Source organism: Strix uralensis, chromosome 18 (genome assembly GCF_047716275.1).
Source record: "Strix uralensis isolate ZFMK-TIS-50842 chromosome 18, bStrUra1, whole genome shotgun sequence".
In the NCBI taxonomy this organism is placed as follows: Eukaryota; Metazoa; Chordata; class Aves; order Strigiformes; family Strigidae; genus Strix; species Strix uralensis.
In genome coordinates this window covers 11,034,580-11,045,107 of record NC_133989.1, presented here as the reverse complement: position 1 = coordinate 11,045,107, position 10,528 = coordinate 11,034,580, and the positions used below count along the sequence as shown (strand labels likewise).

The 10,528-nt window shown below is 45.0% G+C and overlaps 1 protein-coding gene across 1 annotated transcript; it reads left to right on the top strand.

The window, feature by feature from the left end:
* Positions 1-3,462: 3,462 nt before the first annotated feature.
* FITM2 (fat storage inducing transmembrane protein 2) lies at positions 3,463-8,601 on the top strand. Its single transcript, XM_074888248.1, has 2 exons — positions 3,463-3,651; positions 5,880-8,601. Exons 1-2 carry the CDS (start codon positions 3,479-3,481, stop codon positions 6,520-6,522), a joined length of 816 nt encoding a protein of 271 aa, XP_074744349.1. The 5' UTR covers positions 3,463-3,478; the 3' UTR covers positions 6,523-8,601.
* The last annotated feature ends 1,927 nt before the right edge of the window (positions 8,602-10,528 follow it).

Here is a 10,528-nt window from a genome sequence, read left to right as displayed (position 1 = left end):
CAGGCAGCGTGCTCAGACAGGCACCCACCATGTCCTCGTGGTGCCCCTGGAGCACACCTTCCCTGTGGAGTCAGACTGTGAGAATCCACCTTAGCCCAAACTCGGATCAGAAAAGAACCATTGCTTGTGTTTTGTAAAAAAAATTTTGTAGCTTTTCTTTCCTTCTCCTCCAGGCATCCTTCTTTGGTTGCAAGAGAGAGCAGTGCACCCAGAAATCTCACCCAAAAAACCCAACCTGATTCCTATTTAGCATGATAAGAGGCTTAGTTTGTCTGTTTGAGCTGAGATTTCAGTTCAAACTTCTTGGTCTTGCTCCATAGCAAACCTCCAAACCTTTGCCAGTTTATTTTTCAGTGTCAGGAGGTTCCCTTGCTGAGACAATCAAGACAGCTGAAGGTCCTGCAGGGCTTTGTCAAAGGGCTGAAGAATTAAACTCCAGTAACTCATCCTGTGAATGGCTTTAAGGCACAATCAACTTCTCAGTTATGATCTTGCCTTCTTCTAGCATGCTCCGTTTTTGAATGTTTAGCAGGACAAGCTTGTGAGTAGGGGTCTCATGACATTTATGCATGAGGCTGTGACGCTACTGCAGCATGTTCAGACACAGCATCATTTTCTCAGCATCAAAGTAACAGCAGATCACAGTGCAGCACCGTGAGCCTGAACAAAACACCACTGTCTTCCGAGAAGGTCTAAATTTCTCCACAGCTAATTCTAAGCTCCCAAATTAGGCGTACAGTTGCCCATGGCTCCTGGCAAGGGTTGCTAAGGTTGTCTTTCCACTGACTGTATACTGAGACTGGGGTGACTGTTTCCAGATGAGGATCCTCAGTTATGTGGAAGGTATCCGCACCGTAGTTTCACATCAGCAAGACAGACTTCTTTGCAATTGAAGTGATTAACAAATGATTAACAGAATCACCAAAATGACACAAATTGATTTTCTAAGCAACTTAATTATTTAAAATAATTAACAACTCAGAGTGTCAATGTTCTTGCTCCAATGGATAGTGAAACATCTGATACTACATGAACTCTATGACCAGGAAAGATTTCCCCCAAACCTGCCACAGCTCAGGAGTAAGGATGCTCTTCCCAGGCATGTTGGATCTTACTTCAGACCTCTGCTCAGGCAGCTGGGATCTCCACATCGCTTGTCCAAATAAGTGTCCTAAGGTCTGGGTGACTGGGCACGCAGGGACAAGGCTTACCAACCACTCTTCAGCTCTGAAAGTAGCTCTACAGCCCCTAATGAATCTAGGCCTGCACACCTTAGAGGCAAAATGTGATTTCTCAGTGAAAATGAAACAATTTGTTGGGGGCCTTGGTTCAAATTAAACCAGAAAAACAAAACAAAACCCCACACCAAATTTTTTTAATCAAATAATCTGGAAGATTTCAGCTTGAATCAGGCAGTGATTTGGTGAGGTTAAGGGAAAAGATATGAAGAAAGGGAAGGACAGCCACATCCGCTATACCTGACAAATTAATTCAAGTTTAGTATGGTTTATACCTGTCGCAGCTTGACCAGGTGTTTGTGAGAGCTCTTTGGGAACCTTCTGCAATCCCCCTAGAACAAATCTTATTCCCTGTTTATGAATAAAAGCCTTTTCTGCAGTTTTAAAAGACCTAAATTCTGCTTCTCTGATTCTTTACAGAGGAATGGCAATCAGCTCCTCAGAAAGACTGCTGGCCTTGGCTGGTGCACATGGCAGCAAACACAGGGCCCAAAAGTAAAGATTTACTCTAAATCTGCAGGACACCTGGACCCAGCTAAGCTTTGCTCACTGCACTTGCGAGAATCCGTGATTTACAGAGATAATCCTCAGACGTTTCAAGCTGGGCGGAAGATAGACACGTTTCCAGCCCATGCCATCAACTCCATTCATCTGGAACAGGTGCCAAGCTTATGAAATCCTCCTGCTGTGTGGTAGACTCCACAACATGCTTCATTAGCAACCAGCCGAGCAGCTCACCTCCTCCAGCTCGCAGGCATTGCAAACAGACCGGAGATCAGAGACCCAAACCTGGGAAGCAAAGGAGGCAATGTTTCAAAGGCAGAGGGGGATTTAGGCAGACAATGCCAGACTCTGTAAAACCTGCTCCCAGCCCCTCTTATCCTCACTCGTTTGAGTGAACGCAGCTGTCTGTCTTTTCTAATTCAGGGGTACAATGATGTGGCTGGAAGTGTTAGACATGGCCGTGGCAGTCTTATTAAAAACAACATATAATAAATTGCCAAATGCCATTTACCCTGGATAACCTCCTTAGCTGAAACTCTCAGTATCTACTGCAGCTGCTTTGATGTGTCCTTCTGCTCTTTCAGCCCAGATGTCATAGATTTGCTGACGATGACTGCAAACTGGCTTTGAAATGTGCTCTGGCAAGAAATACTTTCCCATCCTGTCTCAGATAGGGTCTGCTTTTTTTCCCCCTCTCACATTTTTCTTACTGAGGCCATTGGGATGAATAAAGGCTCTTTGTTCATTTAGCCATTTCTCTGCTTGCTGATGCTTTTTTTTATTTTTTAAAAACTAAGTTGAAATGACGGCGGCTGCAGTTCAATAGATGAAATAGGTCTCAAATACCACAGTGATGGCCAGTGCTTGGACACCACTTTCAGCTATAAATATGGACAGTGCAAAGGGGCAGGAACCTTAAGAGCCCCAGAAATACTTTCTCCCTCTCTCTTAAGCCTCAGGAAAAAACTAAACAATTCTACTGAGTGAGGATCAAATTTTCTATTAACTATTATGGTAAGACACTCTCTTTCAGATGAGCTGGCACCTTACTCTAGAAGTAGTGGATGCTCATTTATAGGACGAGAGAAAACAGCCTCAGGTTGGACCAGGGGAGCTTTAGGTTGGGTATGAGGAAAAGCTTCTTCACCAAAAGGGTTGTCAAGCACAGGAACAGGCTGCCCAGGGAAGCGGTTGAGTCACCATCCCTGGAGGTGTCTAAAAGCCGTGTAGATGTGGTGCTCAGGGACGTGGTTTAGTGGTGGGCTTGGCAGTGCTGGGTTAACAGTTGGACTCGATGATCTTAAAGGCCTTTTCCAACCTAAATGCTGCTATGATTCTGTGGTGGAGATTGTACAGCCCATGAGCCCCTCAGGATATCTCTTCCGGTGTCCCGGTCTGGAAGCAGCCTGGCCAGCTGGCGGTGGGTGCAGAACGTGATCCCACTCCTCACTTCGCCGGGTGACGGGGGCAGATGGCGGTTTCTGAGCACCACACGTTTTGTCCCCGGCCCCGGCCCCGCTCCCACAGCGGCTGCGCGGGCCCTGCAGCGGGCGCCCCGCCCGCAGCGGCCGCGCGGCAGCGCGCATGCGCGAAGCCCCCCCCCCACGCCGTTCCCGCGGCCCGGCCCGGCGGGCGCCGCCAGGGGGCGCCCGAGCGGGGCAGCGGAGGGAGGCGCCGGCGCCGGCGCGTGACGTCACACGGCGGCCCAGCGGGCGGGGCGGCGGCGGCGGGGCGCGATGGAGCGGCTGGAGCGGAGCGGCCGCTGGCTGCGGGCCGCGCTGGCCGCCGGGCGGGTGCGCCGCCGCCTGCCTTGGCTGCTGCTCGCCATCGTCCTCCTCGGGTCCGCCCTCAAGGACGGCGACCTGGTGCCCGAGACGCCCATGCGGAACAAGCGCAACCCGCTCAACGTGTGAGGAGAGCCGGGGCGGGGGCCGGCGGGGAGGGAGCGGGGCGCCCGTGGTCCCGGGTCCCACTGTGGGGCTGGGTCCCCCGGTCTTCACGGGAGCGGGTGGGCGGCGGGGGCCGCGCCGGGGCCTCGTGTTCTCCCCTGGGGCGGAGGGGCTGCCCCGAGCGGCGTCGGGGCGGGGAGGCCCTTGCTGCGGCCCGGGAGGAACGGGGGGGCTGGGGGCACCGCCTGCTCCGGCTGGGGGGCCTGAGGGGGCAGGCCCCCGGGCGGGCCCCGGAGCTCGCTGAGGGTGGCTGTGCAGGAGCTGTGTGTGAGCCGGGCCGGCCCCGCGCCGGGGGTGTGGGCGAGTGGGAGCTGGTGCGGGGGAACGGCCGGTCCGGGAGCGCCGCCTGTGCCGGGGGCGCGGGGGGTGCTGTCAGGTTTCCTGATCTTAACGTCTGCTGTAGCCCAGGGGACTGTTGACTCCTTAACTTGTTTCAGAACAACTGGAGTTTCCCATTCGGTTGTTATTGGAAAAGGAAGTTTTTTCTTAAGCTCTTCGGTAATTACTCATATTCCAGTAAACTGATTGTTACTGAACTGCTCTAAAAGCAAATGAAGAAAATAAGTCTTTTAGCGTGTTTTGTAAGAGCAGAGTTACTGCCATCCCTCTCTAGTACTTAAGCAATGATTTAACTGGCTTAGTCACTCTTTAAAACTACGTTTGAACATTTTGAAGGGCATGAGGAAGTCGGTGAGCTGTGCCAGTGCATGGGTGCTTTACCTGCTGCTGATCAGAAAGTAAAGCTAAAATTGCTGGTTTCCCTTCTGACTTGGGGAATTTTGTACTTTATTGATTCGAATTTGTAATTGGTGACGTGGGAGAGGAGCTGCTTTTAGTGTGATTGAAAAGAAAGATTGGCAGGAACACTTAGAGTGTGAAATTGATCTTGCAGTAAAAACATAGTACAGTTCAATTCTCCTTTTTTAAATAGAGGAAGATCATCTGTACTGACAGTTTCTCAAGCAATTTTTTTTCCCCATAAATTACTTGCCTGCTGGTTTGCCAGCAGCATTTACGTTAGCAGCCTTTTTTGCTTTTAACTGCTCGATAAAATGAGGATTTTGTTTTCAATTACTATTCCATGGTAGCAGCTGTAGTTGCCAAACAGATGCCACTTTTGTAAAATTAAGAATAAAGGAGGTATTCCTCAAAATCCTGGGCGAGACCGTGACAGTTTTCGTTAAGGTCTTAATGAAGGTACAGAACTCTGTTCCTATTTGGTTTTCTTTTTGGTGCTGAGATGATGATTAAATGATGACTATAGCTCAGCCACAGACCAGAATTCTGCTGTCTGTGTTTCTGAAACCAGGGTGTGGGTACGAGGGGGCTGCACAGTTCCCCTCTCCCACCAGCTGATAGGAAGAAAGCTGCATTGGAAGGTGCTAATGGGAGAAAGAAGATTGTGGACTAAGATCTTCTTAACTTGTTAGTAAATTCACTTGCACATGCTCCACTTTAAGATTTGAAAAGAGAACTAGTTAAGCAGTACTGTCTCCTAAACAGGATATCATCAGCTGGTTTTCAAAATTTTATAGGCATCACAGCAAAAATTTTCAAGGCAGAGGGTGAATTCAGAGATAGAAGAATTTGTGTATGGCAAAGGAAAGCTGTCATCAACTGGAGGGACAGCAAAGGATCAAACACATTGTATTTCTTCATTTATTTTATAAGGTGATGACAGAGGGAAGGCTTCATGATGAGGGAAGAGTCAGCCCTTCTGGCTATCTTACTCAGTATGAAGAGGTTGAGGTTGTGAAGGGCTTTGAAAGCAAAGGTAACTGAGGTGGAGGAAGAGAGAGAAAGGGTTACTGTGGTCAGGGTGGCAAGCTAAAAATACGTTCTCTGCAGCTGCATTTTGAGTAGGGCAGAGTTGAGCGGGTTTATAGGGTAAAAGCTATTGCAAAAGGGAACTGCAAATCTGAATGAGGGCTTGGGTCCAAGGGAACACTGCCTGGGAAACAGTCGAAGTACCTGGTTGAGGAAGTATTCAGGTGTTGGGCCTGAGAAAAATAGTGGGGAGAGGGTTAAGATTTTAGCTATGCTTTACTTTGAGCGGAGGGCACAAGTGTCTAATTTAGATAGTTCTGAACACTGACCTTGAAAACCTACTTCTTCAAGCACCACCACTTACCCCAGCTCCTGTGAAGTTTTACACATGCATGTTTCTCTTTTGGCTTTTCTCTGGCAGATACTTTGTGAAGGTGGCTTGGGCATGGACGTTGTGGCTTCTGCTGCCCTTCATCGCAGTCACCACCTACGAGTTTGCCAAGAGCAAGTTCCTCTATGGTCCCACGAAGAGCATTCTGATGGTGCTGCGGCGTGTCAGTGCGCTGCTGGTGGGCACTGCCATCTGGTATGTGTGCACCAGACTCTTCATGTATGTCGAGAATCTCACCGGCACGTGCTCTACCTCGGGTAAACTCGGCGACCCTCGCCGGCTGTACGCCACCAAGCAGGAGTGCCACCAGGACAACGGCATCTGGAATGGTTTTGATATCTCAGGGCACTGTTTCCTGCTCTCGTACTGTGCTCTGATGATTGTGGAGGAAGTGGCTGTGCTGGAAGGCTTGTCCATAGATCAGAACTCTAAGCTGCATGTTGTGATCAACGTCCTGTTTGTTTCCTTGTGTTTTCTCACCATGATCTGGGTGTTCATGTTTCTCTGTACTGCCGTGTATTTCCATGACTTCAGTCAAAAGCTCCTCGGTGTGCTGATAGGTCTGTCAGCTTGGTACGGGACATACAGATTTTGGTACTTGAAACCCTTTTCCCCTGGACTACCTCTTCCAAATATACCTTTGAGTTCAAAGAAATACAGTTACAGCAGATAAATTTTAAAATGTTTGGATTTTGCTTTCAGTACTGGAGTAGTTGAATGTAGAAATGGCTACTGTATTTCCACTGTAAGGAACAAGGTGATGGGCTGGAGAAAACCAAATCTGTACTAGCCAGTGGCTGGCAGGTAGTAATGAGATTCTCCCTTGGGAGAAAAATATTGGTGTTGGAAGAGGTCTGCTCTTGTTTAGGAGCTGCTGACTGGCATTCTCAGCAAAGAAATCAGAGACCTGTTTCTCTTCCTAATAAATGGAGGAGCAGATCAAAGGCTGACAGAGGTCTTTGCTCTTTAAGAGCTTGACTGATCTCAAATTAATTCTCCCTCTTTTTGATTTATTTATGTCAAAATATTGTGGATGGTCCAAACCTCAAACTACTTTTTTTTTTAATACTCCTATTTGTACTGCCTTATGGGAAAGCTCTAATAATGACAGTGCTGCTAAGTGTTACAAAAATATCAATGCTCATTAAAGCAGTATATAACTCTGTTGTGAAACTAGAACATCTCATGTTATCAAGTGTTTAATACAGTAACTTGCCACAAATGCTTCTTTGCTGCCTGCACCTTCTGCAACAGAGAGTAAATCGGAGATGTAATGTCTTAAGCAGACTGTGACTTTAAATTCGTGCCTGCCTTTGAAAAGGAAACTCTTGAAAAACAAGCCTTAACTTTCTCCTTAGGTGAAGTACATGTAATATTTAGTCATTCTTGACAGAAAAAAACTCCTTCCAATTTTGCTAACAAGTCTAATGTGAAAATTGGGGGGTTAATTTTTTTAAAGTCTTACAAGTTGCACACTTTGCAACGAGCGCTTTGTGGTATGTTTCTGAAATTCTGGTGTTAGGAACAAGTTAGCTTAACCTGCTATTTCCTGAATAGTCTGCTTGATAATGAATGAAACACATTGTTTATCCTAAGAGCTGCAAAGCAGTGTGCTTGAAGCAATATTTATCCTTGCTTATCCAGCAATATCAATAATCTACTTAATTTTGATTGCACAGAAAGCTGTGGCCGCTTTTGATGCGGCTGGAAACCCACTACTGAATAAAACACTACTATTATGTAATGAATAGGTATGAGGTGGGATGGGTTTACTCATCATATCAATCAGACATTTAGCATAGTTTTTATCTTGAAAAGCTTTTTATTATTTCATAAAGGCTTATTCATGACACAATTGCACAAAATTTGTTTGAAGTGTTGTAAGTTGTAGTGATGAGCAAGACGGCCAAAAAGGTCTCTGGGCAAGGCTGCGGATGCTGCCCGCTGATCTGAGAGCAGACTTGATCTGTCTGTGGCGTTTGACTCCAAGGTGATTATTTTGCTGAATATAGGCTATGATGCACCATAGTCTAATCTTGGCATGTTTCTTTTTGCCGTCTCAGCAGCTCAGCTCCAGCAAGAGCATGGCAGCATTTGCAATAAATACAGCAGTGTTAGTTCCACGCTTGTGGTCTGCCTGTGAGGAGAGCTGTATTCACCCAAATTTCAACTGAATTCAGGGGCAGGTGGGAGTTGCTGTGCATCCTTAGAAAGTACAGATCAACTCTCAGAAAGAAGCTGTTTCAGGAGGTTATGTATTTTTTTTGTCAAGCTGCTCCAATTAAATTGCCTTTTAAGCTGACTTTTTGGAAAATTTGCACTGATTAACTCATATTTGGTTTAACTACATTTGTTTAAACAATGCAAATTCATTTGCAGATGTTCTTTTGATGTAATATAAGCCTGCTCCCAATGGAGCTAAGCTAGACCACAAGCCACTTTCACCATGAAAAAGGATTATATACCCAGAAGGTTTTCTGATTAATTTCATTAAATTTAAGTTTCTATTTTAGGTTATCTTTATGTAACTTTGCTATATAGACAAAGCCTTGGAACAGGAAATGTTGTGTTTTTAAACCAACTGGCTTGCTGAAATTATCTTCAGTTTCACAAATGTTTTGTGCTATCACTATGGATATTTCTGTTCACTTCTAACCAGTGTCATACAAACTTTTTATTACGGAAATAATGTGGGATATTATTATTGTCAAAACTTTTATTTAAACAATGAAAGAAAAACACTTAAACTTTATCAGTGTTTGTGTCTTTGAGAATCTGTTCCTGATGTCTGTAAAGATACTGCTGCTGCTCTTCACTTCCCTGAATGATCCAGTCTCCCAGTATGTTTGTGACTACTGAGATGTATGATCAGACTCATTGATAATTCTGCAGTATTTAAATGGGTTAATATAGCACAGGTTCTCAAAACTACAGGGTATAAAAAAAAACCAAAAGTCATGCCTGACCAAAGCAAGTTTCCCAATATGTGCCTGTTACACCAGGCAGTTGATTTTGTAGACATGGACAGTTGCTTAATGTAGCAAAGTGAAAGCCTAATCCATTGAAACATACAGGAAAATTCCTGTGGGCTCTAACACTGCTTCAGGATTTGGAAATCTTGGTGTATGTGTCTTTCTCAATACCCAGAGACCATGTGCCAACTGTTGGCCTAGAATGTTCCCTTGTACTGCAGATCTTTTCTTTGCGCTTTTTGACTCTATTTCAGAGCAAGTCTTTGCTTCCTTGCACTTTAACTGGAAACTAAAGGTTACAAATTTTCTGTTCACATATTTGCCATCACCTTTATCTGACTTCCTTCTCCCAAATAGAGTTTTATCATCAAAATAAAAAAACGGCCTCTCTATGAGAGATTTGCAGCTATTCACAGCGCTGCAAAGTAGCTGGATTTGATGTCCTGTTCCAAAGGCACAAATAAGCTGTTAACAGCTGTTATTATTTTGTTTCAATATTTTCAAAAAAAGTGTAACATTTTAAAGATAAATTTTCATATTTTGTGGTGAATTCCAATAGACAGCAACCACAAGAAACGCTTCATCTTTTTCTGGGTGTGTTTTTTTTTTTTTTTTGCTTTTCTGCATTGAGGTATTCTTGTTCCAGCACAGCTGTCTTTCTATGTCTGTAGAATTATCCAGGGAATTTTTGTCTCCAAATCTTGCTAGCATATTACTGATTTCACATACATTTGCTAATTTTTCATTGCCTGTGTTTTTCTCGTCAATTAGGTGAGCTCTGTATCACAGCGCTTTGACAGAAGCAGCATTTGGCCCAACTGATGTGGCTGAGTCAGGTCTTGGTGCCTTAAACACTTTCCTCAGCTGGGGCCAGCAAGGAAGGGAGTCTCAGCTAGAACACAGTGGGAAGATTAACAGGATTAGGATTCATTTCACTCTTCATTTACCTGGGACTCTTTCAAATGTTTGCGCCACTGGAGGCAAGATCAGGCACACAGGAAAGTTTAGATCTTTCGTAAGAGCCATCTGAACAGTTCAGACTTCAAACATATCTGAACCTGGGGTTTGATTCATCCTCAAAGTCTTTGTTCAAAGCAAACTTATTCCATGAATGCTTCACTGGTGCTAAATGGTATTCTTGGTTTGCCAGTTTATTTGTGTGTACTGAAACTTAGGTTGTGGAGTGGCTGCAAAAAAAGAATTCTGTTTTGATGCGTCGCAGTTCATGACAGAAACACCCAGTTATGCCCTATGGTGCACTTCAATGGAAATAACTATGGGCTGCTGTGATATATTAAATGTTTTGGAAAAATAAGGCCTTAGTTGTGAATGCAAGTCTATGGTCACTTATTTAAATAATATCTGTTTTTTCCACTATAGCTTAAAGTAAATCCCTGCAGCTTCTCTGCAATGAGCCTTTTCCAGCTCTTTGCCTTTGATCAGCCTCTGTTTATCTCTGTTTGCTCAAAAGCCTGTTTCCTGGGATTATTCCTTTTCATAGCTTCATCTCGCCTCCTGGAGCGCAGATTAGTCGTAAATGCTCTTTACCTCTGCTAGATGTGTGCTTTCTCTCTCTATATATATACAGTGTCTTCCCTTCTTTTAAGTACTTTGCCAAAGCTTAAGATGAAAGTGATTAATACTGACAAAAAAGGCTGTTGTGACTCTGAACTCATAATTAACCATTGTTGAAAGGAGTGGGTCTGT

Coding starts and splice junctions, on each gene's coding strand:
- FITM2 (XM_074888248.1), top strand. CDS start 3,479: ATGGAGCGGCTGGAGCGGAGCGGCCGCTGGCTGCGGGCCGCGCTGGCC. Junction 3,652..5,879: donor AAGCGCAACCCGCTCAACGT/GTGAGGAGAGCC, acceptor TTTCTCTGGCAG/ATACTTTGTGAAGGTGGCTT.